Below are 17762 nucleotides of genomic sequence, written 5' to 3'. Positions count from 1 at the left end.
GGTGGTGGGGGTCATTAGTGAAGAAGAATATTCACAGTTGGGATGGGGTGGTGGGGGTCATTAGTGAAGAGGAATATTCACAGTTGGGATGGGGGTGGTGGGGGTCATTAGTGAAGAAGAATATTCACAGTTGGGATGGGGTGGTGGGGGTCATTAGTGAAGAAGAATATTCACAGTTGGGGTGGGGGTCATTAGTGAAGAGGACTATTCACAGTTGGAATGGGGGTGGTGGGGGTCATTAGTGAAGAAGAATATTCACAGTTGGGATGGGGGTGGTGGGGGTCATTAGTGAAGAAGAATATTCACAGTTGGGATGGGGGTGGTGGGGGTCATTAGTGAAGAGGAATATTCACAGTTGGGAGTGGAGTCTTTTTGCACATGTGTAGAGGTTCAGATATAATTCCATGTGCATGTCAGCTCTGCTATACTTCAGCACGTTAAATAGAAGCAAAGTTCAACTCTAACCCTATGTATCTTCCTATGTCACCCATACATAAAGGCCAAACCACATCGAACACCTTGTTCATATGAAGCTGACTTGTTGGTCAGTAACACACATGCATACACACACACACAAACACATAAACAAACAACACCTGTAGATTTAGCCAAGGCTTGGACAGTTAGCATTACAGCATTAGGTTAAGGGAAATCTGTGCATCAAGGTTAAAGTGGTTCCTCTGTGTCCTTGTTGTAGCCACTCCCTGTCTAGTTCCACCCTAGGCTACCAAATAACTTAAATACCACAGTCCTTTTCTTTGAGAGGTGGTAGGGATTTTAAAGGTCAATTAGAATCCATCTTCCTCTTCAGCCATCAGTGCTCTGTAAAGTGCCATCTTAAAGCCATCCACCATTACCCGTTAGGCAGATATCGCTTTTGATCACCATTGCCTGAATTGTTTTATTAATGCAACATTTTTTCAAAAAAAATAGAGTTGTGAACTTCAGCCACGCAGCCTGTCTCACACACACAGCAGAAAGATTGTTCAGGAAACAAGGTGAAGTCAAAAGGTACGTGCCCAAGTTTCCTTGAGGTTTGTCATCAAGCATTCCACGTGATGAAAATCGGTGAGCTCCTCTCTGCTTTTCATTAAAAATGACATGATTTCCAAAGTCTTGTCTTGGGCTCACAGTCAGATCCTCCTCGTGAATGTGGTCATGGTGTGTCTACCCTTTTAGCAATTACTCTCCACCAAGCACAAGGTCTTGTGGTTTGTTTCTTCAGGGAATTCGTAGCAATGTAGTTTCTCCTTCAGGGTTATTTGTTCAGAGGATGGCTCCACCTTTTCATTGTAAGGAGGCGCAGGTTCCACAGTATGGTTGGATTCACCGGTCCCATTGTGATAGTTGCTGACCAGCTTGTGTTTCTCCAGGTTGGCACTCCCGTTCCTTGTGTGCGGAGGCTGACTGTATGTGTGCCTGTACTCTTCTTCAATGTCTTGCCCCAACTTCCACCTTTTCCATTTTTTGAGGAGTTCCGACTGCACCTACGATTGGGGTGATCAAAGCAAGCGAGAAGTAATATTGGGTTAGGAACAGGAGAAATACCAAGAGAGAAAACTGCGCGGGAGTGAGGTGTCAACTACCGAGAGAGGAGACTGCGCGGGAGTGAGGTGTCAACTACCGAGAGAGGAGACTGCGCGGGAGTGAGGTGTCAACTACCGAGAGAGGAGACTGCGCGGGAGTGAGGTGTCAACTACCGAGAGAGGAGACTGCGCGGGAGTGAGGTGTCAACTACCGAGAGAGGAGACTGCGCGGGAGTGAGGTGTCAACTACCGAGAGAGGAGACTGCGCGGGAGTGAGGTGTCAACTACCGAGAGAGGAGACTGCGCGGGAGTGAGGTGTCAACTACCGAGAGAGGAGACTGCGCGGGAGTGAGGTGTCAACTACCGAGAGAGGAGACTGCGCGGGAGTGAGGTGTCAACTGAAGGAGGGCAACTAGTCAAAGAAGAATGGACATCCATCAGACAACATGAGACCCACAAGAGTAAGGGCGTACACATAGAACTTTCCTCAATTTGCCTTCCAGCTTAATGTAATGTAGAGTATTAGCTATTGAATAACAGGAGTTTATTCACCCCCCCAACCCTTCAGTGTCTCAATCTCTACTTTCCTGCTGCAATTGGTCCCTTGCAGCCAGACACCTCCATTTCTGGACCAATATAAGACGTTTTATGAATCAGTAAAGACTCCCCATCATTTTAGTTGCTCACACTCTCAAACATCAGCTCCTCTGGGTACACCGTGCATCTGATTCACAATGTACATCTAGGAGTTGGCACTGGAAACACACATAAGCCAAAACTGTGTGTCATTCAGACTCATAAGGCTCTCAGCCTCAGTTCAGTTGCAGAGCACACTTTTTTAAATTCATTTATGGGATGTGGCCATTGCTGGCTGGGCCAGCATTTATTGCTCACCCCTAATTGCTCCACAGAAGGTGGTGGTGAGCCGCCTTCTTGAACCACTGCAGTCCATGTGGCGTAGGTACACTCACAGTGCTATTAAGGAGGGAGTTCCAAGATTTTAACCCCGTGACAGTGAAGGAACGGCGATATATTTCCAAGTCAGGATGATGAGTGGCTTGGAGGGGAACTTCCAGGTGGTGGTGTTCCCATGTGCCTGCTGTCCTTGTCCTTTCAGATGGTAGCGGTCATGGGTTTGGAAGATGTTGTCTATAGAGCCTTGGTGAGTTCCTGCAGTGCATCTTGTAGATGGTACACACTACTGCTACTGTGCATCAGTGGTGGAGAGAGTGAATGTTTGTGGAAGGGGTGCCAATCAGGCGGGCTGCTTTGTCCTGGATGGTGTTGAACTTCTTGAGTGTTGTTGGAACTTCAGTCATCCGAGCAAGTGGGGAGTATTCCATCACACTCCTGACTTGTGCCTTGTAAATGGTGAACAGGCTTTGGGAGTCCGGAGTTCAGTTACTCACCACAGAATTCCTAGCCTCTGACCTGCTCTTGTAGTCACAGTTTTTATGTGGCTGGTCCAGTTCAGTTTCTGGCCAATGGTAACCCCCAGGATGTTGATAGTGGGGTTTCAGTGATGGTAATGCCATTGAACGTCAAGGGGTGATGATTAGATTCTCTCTTCTTGGAGATGGCCATTACCTGGCACTTGTTTGGCACGAATGTTACTTGCCACCCCAAGCCTAGATATTGTTTAGGTCTTGCTGCGTTTGGACATGGACTGCTTCGGTGTCTGAGGAGTGGCAAATGGTGCTGAACATTGTGCAATCATCAACGAACACCCAACTCTTGCCTCTGAATCAGAAGGTGATGGGTTCAAGTCTCACTTCAGGGATTTGAGCACAAGACAGATACACCAGTGCAGGACTAAAGGAGTGTTGCACTGTTGAAAGTACTGCTCCCCTGGATCAGATTTTAAGCTGAGATGCTGCCTGCACTCCTAGATGGATGTAAATATCCCATAGCACTATTCTGAGAACAGGGGGAATACAACCAAATCAACACCACTAACACTGAATATTCGATCGTTTATCTCATTGCTATTTATGGGATCTGCCTGTACACAAATTGGCTGCCACATTCCCCTCCAGTTCTGCTTCATAGAACATTATGGGATGTTTGAGGGCACGCAGGGTGCTATAGAAAAGCAGACTCTTTCTTTGTTTATCTCACATTGAGGATAAGAAAGCCTCTGCCTGGGGTATATTCTGCCTCCTTGTTTTCTTGGCCAAACTCATGCCATATACCACGCCGGGTAAGAGGGATGGTAGCAAACAAGATACCTCACTGACAACCAACCTCACCCCTCTCCCCATTCCCCACTCCCACCCTCTCCATGGGAGGTACACTTGACCTCAGTTCAACAATCCTTGACAAAGCTACTGGGCAACTGAATGCCATTGAGTTTGAGAAAGCTCACCTTCCAGAACCTATCTAAATTGACAATAGCGCATAAAGGCCATCTTACCTCCCTGTTGACGAAACAGTACAATATGGCAACCAGCATACCCTGCAAGGGAAGAAGGAAGGTTGTGATCAATATCTTTGCTAATCCTGCTCAATTGTATAGTGACAAATATATTCAAAGTGTAGGCTGTCTTGCTGGTGTAATGGCCAACTGTGTAATCTGAAGTAGTATAGGGTGGGAAAAGGCTTGTGTGCATCATAAACCCTGGTGTAATTGTGTGGATGCCATGTTCCTGTGCTGTAAATTCAATGTAAATCTATGTATTTGCTGTGACTAAATCTATTTCTACAGAAGATTGATAGGTCTTACAAATCTACACAGAGGTGGAGTTTAGATGAATGAGAGACGATCTCATTGAAACCTGCAAAATTCTGAAGGGGCTTGATAGGGTGGGCGTTGAGAGATTGTTTCCGCTGGTCGGGGAGTCTAAAACACAGGGGCACAGTCTGAGGATAAGGGGCGGGTCAATTAGGACTGAGATGAGGAGAAATTACTTCACTCAAAGCGTTGTGAATCTTTGGAATTCTCTACCCCAGAGAGTTGTGGATACTCCATTGTCGAATACATTTAACACTGGGATAGACAGATTTTTGGTCTCTCAGGGAATTAAGGGATATGGGGAGTGAATGGGAACATGGAGTTGAAGCCCAAGGTCAGCCATGGTTGTATTGGATGGTGGAGCAGGCTTGATGGGCCGTGTGGTTAATTCCAGCTCCTATTTCTTTGTGAGGGGTCATTGTTGAGTAACTTCTCTCGAAAGAATCTGACATTGCTGCCCTCATCCAGACAGATTTGGCAATGAGGGGAATACTGCCTTTCTCATGCCATTGTGGCTCTCCTTAAATTTTGAACTTGGACAGTGAACACAAAACTAGGATATGCAGGATAAAAATGAGCAAGCCTCAAACGAGAGCTCAAGGTGAAAAGAAACTGTTTCAATAATGTATGGATTAGGAAACAGGCCCCAATGAGGCCTGGGGTAACAGCAGACTCAAGGGACTGAATCACATTCAGTCCGAGTTCCCGCCCCCAATTGTTTGGAAGGCTCTTTGTTGGAAGTGCAGGCATGTGGACATGAGCTAAGGACATGACTCATTTGCTTATGAGGCAATGCTACATTAATGAGGCTTGGCAACTTGGGTTAGGTACTGGACAACTGCTGGCTAAAGAGAAGCTGCACCATAGAATAAACCACAGAATCATGCAGCACAGAAGACCACCATTCGGCCCATTGTGTCTGTGCTGGCTCTTTGAAAGAGCTATCCAATTGAAAGAGAACCATTCTCCATGGGAAACGAGGAGGAAACAGCAAGGAATAGACCTGGGGTAAAGCTGCCACGTCACGTGATAGCCTACCTTTAGATTAAAGGGGCCAATGGGCCCGTTACACACAATAACTCATCCAACCAAATCTCCTCATGCGATTGTCACAGAAACTGTTTAAAGAGAAAGAGGTTGAATAACTGGACCAGATTCTGATCCTGTATCCATTAGGTGGTCTTGTGGTGCAGCAGATCATGTCCCGAGCCAGGAGCTCCCGGTTCAAGTTCCACCTCAGGACTTGATGGCCAAGGAGGGCACATTCATAACGTGGCTAAACAGGTTGAGTAACAACTTATAAATCCTTCCAATGCACACTTATGGCAGACAGTGAGAGCAGGAGAGATTCTGGGTCAACCACGTGATGGAAAGAAAGTTGGAGCCTCTATTGGTCACTATTGATAGCTCCAGACTACAACATGCATGTAAAAGTACCCGTTGCCACAGCAACTCGGACTCCGAGTGAACTGCGACACTCCAACGCCCATTAGTCAGAAAGGAAAAACAAGCAAATCACAGGTGATTCTAAAGAAGTAACAATACCTGAAAGGAATTTAAAAACAGATCAAAGAAAAGCTTGACATGTCGAAGTGTACCCTGGGCATGCTCGTCTGTGATAAAGGCAAACACCACCTCGTGAATCCCCAGCAAAGGAATCAGGGTTAGCGTAGACTTAGCCAGTCTGGGAAGAAAGAGGAAGTAGGTTAGACAATCAATGAGTGTGTTGAGCAGAAGATCAAACTAAGCTGAAGTGGGATTCCCATCTCCTCCACAATGGGTTTTATTTTTGAATATCTTCGTACACACTTTTCTCCCTTTGGGGAGTAGTGGGGGAGGTGGTGGAAGGATCCCTGGCTGATTATCTGCCCTGGAACCAAACCATAAACGCTCCTTCGGTAGCCAATCAGTCCTGGAGTGAGACTTGAACCCAGAGCTCAGAGGGAGCAATGCTACCGACCGCACCACAAGATCTCCTTTTCCCACAATGAGAATCCCGGGATGTGACATGTTATTCAAGTCATCAGCCTTGCTGCAACGGGTCTTAACTTTGCTCTCCACTGTAACCCGGGATCTCAACCCATACTTAAAAATGCTCCATCTCGTTTGGTATCGCACCCGTGGAAGGTTAAAGCCTCCCACAGATCAAGCTTTACTGTAGCGGGCATCCTGCTTACTGCACTTGGGCATAAATGATCAGCGATCACAGAGGAAAATTGGATGGAAAGGATTGCACATCTGTACCGGAGCCCGAACATCTGTACCAGTGACATCACCGCTCGAAAAAAATCAGGTTAAACTTTCTGTTACAGCATGGGAGGGAAGGGGAGGGAAGGGAAAGGAGCAGGAGGAGGGAGAGAGGAAGGAAAAAGGGGAAAAAAGAGAGGAGGAGAGAGATGGATGAGAGAGAGAAACCATAATGGAAGGGAGGGCCGAAGAGGGGGTGGGTCGAGGAGGAGGGTGGGACGAGGAGGGAGTGAGGGAAAGAGAAGGAAGGAAGGAACATGATGGTTGAGTGGAGGGTGGAGATGGGAAAGGGGGTGAACATTAAAAGAGATGAGACACTGGGGAAGAAGCTTACCTGAATTTGTAATCTGTGTACCTCATCTGGTGAGCTCGAAGTTTGGAAACTAAGATATGAATAATTCGGATAAAAATGAAGAAATTGATCTGAAAAATAAGAGAACAGAACACCACAAGAATTAATGTTGTTTTGACTTTTGAATTTTTACAAAGTAACTTGTGACGAGTGGTCAAATGTTGTCCACAGTACCAGTATAGACAGCAAGATGGGAGAGCGGATAATCCACCAGTAGGCCATGTTTTCATTTGTTGTCCAACACCTAGAGATAAACAAAGTGCTGGTGAACTTTAACATCAGAACTTTACCAAACAGGAAACATTTGTGTCCTCTCCAGAAACACCTTAAACCAGCTTCCCTACTCCCACCACCAACTAGGTCATCAACTCCACTTCTCACAGTTTCTTCCACTCCAGCTGGGGGTAGATGAAGCTTTGAACTCAAACTCAAATGATTGTTTGATTCCCTGCATTAGTTTGGTGTCTTTTTCTATAGGGCTGATACTTTGAACAAATGGTAAAGATCAGCGCTTGCAGTGGGCACATTGGGTGGGAGATCAAGGTGCTGCAGACCCTAAATTCTCCGTGATTTTCACACACTGGTCCCCACAAGTGTCAATCCTTTCCAGAATGTTCTGATCAAGGATCAATCCCCTCATTGTCAATGTCCTATTAATCACATTGTTAAGGTTTAATGGCAATTATATTGTTAAACAGGTGATGGGTATTTGTACACCTCCGACATGCCTTGGTGTGCCCTATTGCCATCCGGCAGCGGGGGTCCCCAATGGAGGCAGGAGTCCTCCCCCTTACAATCCTGCACAAGCATAGGTTGCGTCGGTTCATAGGCTCCCAAGATACCTGCGTTTTTTGTGGTCTTATGGAGTCCGTGGACCTGGTGTATATTGGGTGTCATAGGCTGCACTTCCTTTTCAGTCATGTAAAAAATTTACCACTTAATGTTTGGCTGCACTGCAGTCCCACGCTCCTAATCTTTGGGTACCTGGTGCAGAGAGGGAGGAGGATCTCCTCGTGAACCTGCTTCTGGGGCTGGCCAAGCTGGCCATCAACAGGTCCAGGCAGCGGGTGATTGAGGGAGTTGTCCGGCCCGACTGTCTGTCCCTCCTCCATGGCTACGTTTGCGGCCGGGTGTCCCTGGAGAGGGAGCACGCGGTGTCTTCTGGCACGTTACAGGCTTTCTGTGACCAGTAGGCACCCGGGGACTCGTTTTGGTTTGACCATTATAAGTTCCTTTGCAGTTTTGTCTTTTGTTGCAGTTTCTCTTTAAGGGGTTCCCCCTTTTATTTGTTCATTTAATTTTTCGCTAATTTGTTAATTTGTTATTTTAAAATGCCTATAAATGGGGATAGCTGGGACACTGGCGGGTTGGAGTGGTGTTGACTATGAACTAAGTCAAGAAACTGTATCCGGCAAAGAAAGCTGCTGTGTCTTAGTTTTAAATTCACCAACTGGTGTGGATCCAGTTAACACTCATTCCTTTTTTTGGAGGGGGGTAACCAGTAATTGTGGCACTGGATACATTTGAGGGGAAGAAGAAGGAGAATGGAATGGAAGGATATGTTGATAGGGTTAGATTTAGAGAGGTGGGAGGAAGCTTATATGGAGCATTAAGATCAGCATGGAGCTGTTGGACTAAATGGCCTGTTTCTGTGCTGTAAAAGTTGTGTAATGCTCGTAAGAAGATGGCAAAACTATAATTGATGTTTCTGTCCATGTCATGAAATGGAGTTGAGGTCAATACAACCAACCTCGCAGCCTCTATACACCCTCCAACCCCACATGATTGGGTCTGTAACATTTACTGAAAGTGTGAAGGTAAACCTCTCCTATAATGACCAGTAGGTATAAACACAGTGGGCGGGTGCACATTCTGCCCTTTCACATCTAGGCCCAGGGTTCAGATTCTACCTCTCCTGCTAGGATGAGAGGCTCCATCGCTCTCCCTCTGATGACCATCACAGGTCCTGAGTGAAACTTCGATTCCCCTCAGCGCCCCACGTTAATCGTATCTAGTTTCATATGGAAAGATCAAGATTGAGTTGTCTGCAGGAAACAGGTGACCATTTGTAGACACATGGTCCCGGAATGTACACTCGTGTCATGGGTCAACTTACCCGGTATTTTCATATAAATACTTGACGACCACCCAAGGTACAACGAATAACACTGGTGCTCCTGGAAACCAACATAAAATAGTAGAACCTGGGTTATTGTAGAATCAAACCAAGAATGTTTTGAAAGAGAGTGTGTTAGGTTAACCTGTTCTCTCTATCTGGTCTTAGAAGATGATCACTCATGCTTATATCCACTTAATCCTTCATTTGCAAGAATGGGCAGTGATTGTCAACAGGTGATGGACAGGCATTCAGTGGCAACCCCAAATCTGATCTCGCCTGATGCCCAAACACCTGTACTTTCCAGATGGGTATTTGGCTGGCGATTGTGAGCGGTTGTCCTAGCTGATTTTTCCTCTCACTAACCTGGGAGCACCGAAGCCAGTAATGATCCCTCCCCTGCTCTTTGGCTCAGGTCCGCTACTCAACCACAGGCTGGAATGAACCCCAGATCTCCCCAGTCAAGAGGTGCATTTACTGAGCCATAAGGACAACCCATGGTGGACATTGCTATCTCCGCCATTGGTTCCTGGAAACAGAGGGTTCAGGAAAGTGAGGCGCTTGCTCTTGGGGGCTTGGCAGTGCTGATATTCACAAGGCATTCCCTTAGAATGAAACAGAGCTGAAGTCATCCACCCTAGGTATGGGGAATTGCAAATTCCAACTAGTCAGCTGGTGGAGAGAAACGTGAATGTAAGGATCAAGAATCCAGGGACATAACATCGGTTCACTTTGAAGTTCTGAAAGTAACTCCGGAATTGGTCCCGATAAAGCAATCTGACTGGTGAACTGTTAATGGCTACCCCCGACCCCACCCCTCACAACCTCCCCACCCCACCTAAACATCCTCAGATAACAATACTGTAAACAAGAATGAACTGAACACCCACCCCAACCAATGCATAAATAAATATTGAAGTAGCTCTTTTCAGAGAAGACTGCAATCACCAGCAGATTGTGTAAGTAAATCCCTTCGATCAACAGCCAGTAGTAATTGGCCCCAATGCAATACTGCATGAGCACTTGAGCTGTTCTGCATCCTGCTGCAGTCTGTTTGAAGGAAAGAAACATGGATGAGAAATTACAGAATGGGTGTGTAATAGTAAAATGTCGACTGAACTTCAATTTAGATAAATGTGAAATAACACATTTTGCCAAGAGACGAAGGAGACCAAACAATCCTTGGAAAATAAACCTCTAAATGGGGTAGAGGAGCAAAGGGATGTGGGAGTACACTAAAAGTGGCAACATAAAGATATCAATCAAAACACAGGGGTTCATTTCTCGAGGGATAGAATTGAAAAGCAGAGAAGTGATATCAAACTTGCATAGAATCTTATTTAGACCACACTTGAACTGTGAGCACTTCTGGTCTCCATACTAGAAATAAGAAGCACTTGAGAAAATGCAAAACAGATTTACAAGAGTGTTACAAAGCTGAGAGGTTATATCAATCAGGAATAGATTGTGCAGACTGGGGCTCTTTTCTGTAGAAAAGAGGAAACTGAGGGCTGACCAAATAGAGGTCTTAAAGATTAAGAAAGAGTTTGATTGGGTAACAAAGAAAGGGTGTTTCCACCTGTTGGGGAGACCAAGATTATGGGACATAAATAGGAGACAGTGACTAACAAATCCAAAAGGGAATTCTAGAGAAATTTCTTTACCCTGGGTGTGGTTTGAGTGCAAAACTCGATATTACAAAGAGTAGTTAAGGCAGCAAAGGTCAAACAACAATTCATTCAAGGGGTGGGACGAGGCTTGTGTGGAGCATAAATACCAGTGCAGCTGAACGTTCTGTTTCCCTCCAGTCTCCTCCCCAAAACTGGCCCAGCTCCAGCCTCAGAAGACCTACTGCAAAATTATGACATTTTCCAATACCCACACCAGCTATCTCACTGGCTTTCCTTAGGGAATTCAGTGCCAACTGCGAACTACACCACAGACAGTTTTAAGCTTCAGGTCAATGGAAGGAGAGATTCGCCCTGTCAGTCTGGACTAACCCAGCTCTGAGAAGTGATAGGAGTGTACTGACCATCAGCATCAACCCTTCTCCATGCTCATTTACTGTCAATAAATTAGATCACTTTGTAGGCCAATTCATCTCAACAATGGAGTCACCTCTTTAAGATATCATTATACTCTCCATTTACTTATTACACTGGGGGGCAGGGTTTGGAGCTGTTTCATATTTTCCTGCAATCAGAGTGAATCAGGTTCCACCATCATTTCTATGAATAATGGTCCCAAACCTGCTGGGAAAATGATAGCGAGTTCAGGGGACTGATCCAGCACAACTTGTGAATCTCCAGAACCTGCTGGTAGATTTATGCTGCTCAGCCATTTGTTTTACACAAACTGTCTCCTCCTCGACCTCCCTGTTATTTCTAAGGACATGATGAAGTTCCACATCAGTTGTCCAGTAAACACATCTCAGAAACTTAGCTCATAGTTAGCAGGATTAATACATTTTTAACGTGACAATTGTTAATGCATTTAACAAATCTCCACTCCAGAAAGGGAACATCTCAGACTGTGGAATCTCATTCCTGCATGTGGTAAATTTTTCTTGGAGAATTTTAAAATGTCTTACCTTTCCTTTCTGTCATTTTTCTCTCTATCTCTATATCTCTCTTAGTCCAATCTTTCATTCCCTCTTTTTATTTCTCTTTCTGTACCTGATTTGACTAAATCACCCTCCTTAAAATAAGAACATAAGAAGTAGGAGCAGGAGGAGGCCATTCAGCCCTTCAAACCCTCTCCGCCATTCAATGCGATGGTGGCTGATCCTCTACTTCAACACCATTTCCCTGCACTATCCCTTGATGTTTTTAATATGTAGAAATCTATCGATCTCAGTCCTGAACATGCTCAATGCCTGAGCCTCCACAGCCCTCTGGGGTAGAGAATTGCGAAGATTCTCTTCTCTGAAGATTCTTCTCTGCTGTTCTTATTCTTTCTCATTGGTTAAGGGGATATTTATTCAGTTATTTTGTCATTTGAATCACTGGATGTCGATGAATTCTGTTGTGGTTAAAATGACAACACACTGTAGCTAAATATTTCCATTTGATTTCAAAACCCCTTCCAATGACCAATGCACAGCTCTTCATTTGTCAGAACATTGGAACGAAACATCCTTTAAGTGTTATTATAAACGTTGATGGGACTCCTCACTGCCCAAAAAGAGATGACAATAAATAACATTTTCTCAAAATGACACAGCAGTTCTTTAAAGCTGCTAAACAGTTTCTAAAATAAAAAGGAAGAACTTGCACAACATCAGGACATCCCAAAATACTGACATGGCAATCAAGTACTTTTCGGAAGTGTAGCCACTGTTGTAAGTGTGGCAGTGTCTTCACACACAACGAGCTCCCACCAACAGTTACATGATGATGACCTGATAATCTGTTTTACTGATTTTGGTTGAGGGATAGATGTTGACCAGAAAACGTGGAGGACTCCCCACCTCTTCTTCAAAATGGTGCTTCCACCTCAAAGAGCAGCGAGGCCTCAAGTTAACACCTCATCCAAAAGGCAGCAGCTCTAAGGCTTTCCAATTAGAACTTGGGGGGGCAGTGACAAAACCCAACGACACAGGTTTTGAGGTTGTGCCACCACCGATTTAGGAGCCTGTGTGAATTTACAACAGTTACCAAGTAGCTCTGTTTCTGTTTAGCCCACCCAGATTAACGGCCCTGACTGAATTGGAGAGGATATTTAATCCAGGCAGTCTGTTTGTTGTCGTGTTTATTTATAAAAAGGCATAAAGTTACATCCAATATCTATTTGCCAGCAGTGTGAAAACAGATGAATGAAATATTATAAAGGATGTGATATCAATGGGGGGGGCGAATAAAGTCCAGTAAATTGCGGAAACTAAATCCAGCTCAACAGATTGGCCGCTAGTGATGGATTAGAATTATTTTGGCATGCATCGTGACGGAAAGAAACAATCTTCGACGTTTTCTTAGCATGTTCTGTGTAAACCCTTTCAGGATTACAGCCACCCTGACCTAAAATGGGAGGAGAGTTTGGTGGAATAGGGAGAAAAAGGGAAGCAAACAACATTCCTCACAGCTGATCACTAAGCAGCTTTGGCAGCACAACTAAGAGCCTTGTGCTCTCCGGGTACCTCTGGAGATTACCGCCAATTGTACAATCTTTTTTTCCATAACGAGTGTTTGGCTTGGTCAAACTGAGGACCGTCAGTGCAGTGAAAACTGGTCCACAATTTCCAAATTTGATCATCCAATATCAGCATTGAGCAATTCAGGTCTGTGACAGTGTGGTTTTAAACACAAGGGGTAAATTGGATAAATCTATGCTCCGAGGTTCTGGCTGGTAAATCCTGCAATTGTTTCGTTCTTGAATTCCTAATGTGTTGTCCATGTATGTGAAGCTCTGCTTGAGGAATGCAAATTCATCAAGGGGGAGGGGATAGCTTTATCCTAACAACACCAAACCCCCAGCCAGACGGGTATCCCCTGGGATCTGGTGAATCGTTGGTTTTATGCTCCACCCAATACCCATTATTGCTGACCTCAATGGGGAGTAAAACCTGGCAGGGTGTAAAACTTGAATTGTGTCCGATTCCTGACGGGTGTAATAGGTTAAAATTACTGCCAGTAAACCTACCCTGTAACCTTCTCTGCACCAACAACATGTAACAAACTAGGAAAACACTGGCCAATTGCGTCAGTGTGACATTCTAGATCCCACACCCAGCCATCCTTTTGACCTTCTTCCATGAGATTGCCAATTTGATGTCAATTTAAGGACAGTCTCTCGCTATGGACTTTTGTTTATTTAAACTGGATGGAAGAATGCCCAACATCACTTCAGGCAGGGCCCTGATGGTCAGAGGCACTCTAAGTTAATTCACACCCCGAAATGCAAGGAGATACCTTACTACCTTGACAATAGGAGTTCTATTGGGCAGCTTTAGTAAGAGTTCTCCAGCACTTTAATGGTCTGTCATTATATCTCAGTACACGGGAAACAGAGTTCAAGCAGACTGTGTTTCATTCCTTCATTATGGATGTACTGGGACTGAACTTTTCAAGTAATCCTGTATTAAGCATATGGTTTTGTTTGTTAATCATTATTTTCTTAGGCTAACCACACAGGATCATTGTGAAAGGGATTTGAAGAGCAGGAAAGTATTTTATCTGGTTAATGAGTCCTTTTATTTTTCTTCTATCCCCTTTCTCTAAGCATTGATGGCAGAAAGAGGTCATTGGGACTAGAGGTGCATTGGCCAATTTATAATATTGCTTTGGATAATTTTCCCCATTTTCTCCCATCTCCTCCTTCTGAATGTTGGGATTCAGAGGATGCTTTCATCTATGCTGGTAGCCCATTGGCACCTTATCCAAGTAGACTTTGTTCCTGCGTCATAACTAAGTCCATCTTCACCCAAAATCCATGCCTGTGCACTTCCTAGCAGGTATCATTGGGACAATGATCGGGGACAGTGGGAATGCTGGCTGCTCTACCTCTTCCTAGCTCAGGGAACGGCTGATGTTAATTGAGGTCTGCTGCATTCCGATTCCACATGGTCTGGACATCGAACGGGGGACTACATTGGTCACATGACTCAGGAGCAGGCTGTTGTTGCAGTTAACCACTATGTAGAATTGACTGGGCCATGGGCAGGAATGGGGTAAGATTAAATACTTGGTCTTGTAGAGGTTAAAACCAGATATCACATACTGTCACAATAAACTGACAAAGAAAATCCTACAAAATAAATCAAGGTCTTGCCTCTGGTACAAAGCCATAGGGGGTGATGCATGCTCAAGGAACAGCACCTCATCTTTCTCATGGGCATGTTCCAGCCTTCTAAACTCAACACTGAGTTTAACAACTTTCACAGAACCTCTACCTCCATTATGTTTTATGTGTCTTTTTGCTGGTTTGCTTTATCCCCTTTAGTTTCTTTCTTAATCTCTTTTCATGAGCCGCTGCTATCCTGACATTCACACCTCATCTAGACACATCTTTTGTTTCTTTACCTGTTCTATTACCACTCCTTTTGGCCTTCCACCATGAAACCTTCTGCCATTTCATCTCTCCTGCCCTCCACTCAACTGGAGGCCTTCCCTTTTATTCTTCTTCCCCCCACTCTGCCTCCCCCCCACCACCCCCCCCCCAACACCCCCATCCCCCACTTCGCCTCGCTCCCACCTTTCACTTGCTCAAAAACATATTACATTCCTATCTTTTCTCAGGTCTAATGAAAGGCCACAGGCCTGAAACATTAGCATGATTGACGTTCCAAACATTACAAAGTGATATTGCTTCCTCTAACCGCAGTGCAAAATCTTCATCTTACATTAACTCTCAACTCTGCTTCTCTCTCCACAGATGCTGCCTGATCTTTTGAGTATTTTCAGCATTTTCTGTTTTCGTTTCAGATTTCCAGCATCTGCAGTATTTTGCTTTGAATCAGTTCTCTGTCCCATAATCCAATACTGAATACTATGAGGGTTAAGTTAACCTTTGGCCATAGTGTACAGTGGGTGACACTGGATTGTTTCACATCACTTCTGATGTTCCTTTCTGTCAACCTCACTGCAAGGAGGATGGGGAGAAATGTAATGTAGGCGGCTGTCCCAATATTGCCAATGTTGCTGGGTATTGGAGTAATCCCCAGTGACTGTAGCATCCTGTCATTGTGAACAGCCTCCACCTGTCGTGCCACATGACACACATCTGACAACTTAAACAGGTCCCAATTCCAAACTCTAACTTGCCGAATGATTTTCTGGCTTTGCTATTTACAGTAAAAAATAACCCAGTAGACTGTGTCATTCCCAGGGCCTTATACATCACAGTATGATGACCAAACATCTGTCTAGAGGGCTCATTACAAGAGAAAGTTTCCTTCCCTTATTCCAACAAATCAGCAGGGACCTACCTCATTGTTAAACCAGACTTTAATGTCAACATCCTCCGTGATTTGCTTGTACTGTGTTTTAAAAAGCGCGTCTTTAATGAGGATCGAGATGGCCCGGAGGATGAACGAGGCAAACAGGTTCATGTGGATGTAGTTCCTCATACAGTGAAGTTTCCTGCAAGAAAGAAATGGAATATTAACAACAATGTCAGGTAGGAATTGTTCAGCCATCAAAAGGATAAGTTTTAGATTAGGCCGAAGGGACAGATTCTTTTGGCGACCTTTGTGTGAACAAAGGTTAATTATGTTTGTGATGGGAACTGAACACTGTCCCATTTTTGTGAAGACTGTGCTTCCATTAAGGATGCCAGGATTAAGTGTAGGACAATTAGATGCAGAGTAAGAGTGCCTTTGCACTAACCCCAACACCAGAACATGCTCTACTGCACAATGTGATATTCTCCTATTAACCACACCTCTCTTGGAGTCATCTGGCTGCTCAATGCTGAATTGCTGTGCCCTCATATGCATATGGTCATTTAGACTCTTACAGTTAGCAGAGAGAAACTTTGACCGTAGCCCTCTGGCCTGGGTAGAGATCTATGTACTAGAGGTGAAGGGTCAGTGTACTAGAGGTGAAAGGTCAGCATTAGGGGTAAAAGGTCAGTCTACTTCAGGTGTGATATTTGAGTCCATCACCAAACTCTAACAATGTCGGTTAGGGATCTATACCTTACTTTGGACAATAATTAACAGGGTTTTAATGAAAGTGTGAGCCAGTTCTTACCCAAATCCCACCAGAATTCCCAAGGCCAACACCAGGGTTCCTAGGGACAGTGAATATCCCACCGTGTACATAATCTTGAAGCCATGCAAAATCTTCCCCTGCTCCTGCTGAAAAATGACAAAAATATCGATTACTAAAGGCATGAAGGGGGAGCAGAGGAAATTGCCAATTCCAGAATAGGCCTGACACAGTTAAGGGGGAGTAAGTGGGGAAGATGTCCCCTTTAATAATTACAATGAAATGGATTACAGATTACTGTCGATATCATGATGGATAGGTACCAGAGGATACCTGAGGAACCTCAGGTAGAGAAAGCAAGAAATACATTTCAGATAAATTAACCAAATCTTTTGCAGAGAGATGGGAGCGGAATCTAAAGAATACAACACAGGATGGTACGGGGAGGAGGCCATTCAGCCCATCATGCCACTGTTGGCTCTTTGAAAAACCAATCCAATTGGTCCAACTCTACCCTGCCCCATCCCCTTGACCAGAAATGAGACTGTTCCTTTAAAATATGATTGGGTAGAAATTTGGCTCTAAACTGGTAGTTTCTCACTGAACACCTGTTTATAGTCCTGGCCCAATACTTGGTCCCATTAATGTCAATACATGAAGACCGGGCCGGGATTATGTCCATCTTGTGCTGCCTCCCAAGGTGAATTGCTGCCCCTGTGCACCCTTGAGAACATGCTACGATTCCTATAATTGTCCAATTATTCCAACAGGTACCCAGTGCCAGGATTTTGTGCTGTTCCCACCTGAGCACGGTCGTCCTTGGGATCATCTTTACATTGGCTACTGTCCCTCCAGGGCTGTTTAATGGAGTCCATCACCCAGTGGCCATCAGGCCCACACTTCCGGAACACAAAGCCACCCTGCACTGTAAGAGAGAGAAATTAGTCATCGTCTCTTCATTAAAGTCTAGTGACGGAACACTGACGGGTGTGGGCTGGAAGGCTGCAAACACTTAGAAGGACTGTTTCAATGATGAACTCGTCTTTCATTTGCAAATGCCTAGAGCGTGTTGTAAGTTTTAAAGTTCAGGAGTCACAGATTACCCAAAATAGGCAGTCAAGGATTTTGAGGTAGCTTATTAAGA

General features: G+C 44.8%; 1 protein-coding gene across 1 annotated transcript in view; it reads right to left on the bottom strand.

The window, feature by feature from the left end:
* Positions 1-1043: 1043 nt before the first annotated feature.
* gcgra (glucagon receptor a) overlaps positions 1044-17762 on the bottom strand; it is a 77677-nt gene continuing 60958 nt past the window's right edge. Inside the window, exons 5-14 of the mRNA XM_041216587.1 lie at positions 17422-17543; positions 16661-16758; positions 15895-16048; positions 9863-10022; positions 8973-9033; positions 7031-7100; positions 6839-6927; positions 5803-5941; positions 3940-3981; positions 1044-1487 (exon numbers count right to left, since the gene is read on the bottom strand). Coding sequence (XP_041072521.1) covers positions 1176-1487; positions 3940-3981; positions 5803-5941; positions 6839-6927; positions 7031-7100; positions 8973-9033; positions 9863-10022; positions 15895-16048; positions 16661-16758; positions 17422-17543 — 1247 coding nt within the window. The 3' untranslated portion in view covers positions 1044-1175. The remainder of the gene's footprint in view (positions 1488-3939; positions 3982-5802; positions 5942-6838; positions 6928-7030; positions 7101-8972; positions 9034-9862; positions 10023-15894; positions 16049-16660; positions 16759-17421; positions 17544-17762) is intronic.

The sequence above is a fragment of the Carcharodon carcharias genome, chromosome 22, assembly GCF_017639515.1.
Source record: "Carcharodon carcharias isolate sCarCar2 chromosome 22, sCarCar2.pri, whole genome shotgun sequence".
In the NCBI taxonomy this organism is placed as follows: Eukaryota; Metazoa; Chordata; class Chondrichthyes; order Lamniformes; family Lamnidae; genus Carcharodon; species Carcharodon carcharias.
The sequence above is the reverse complement of the archived record's forward strand: the minus strand, read 5'-3'. Positions and strand labels throughout refer to the sequence as shown.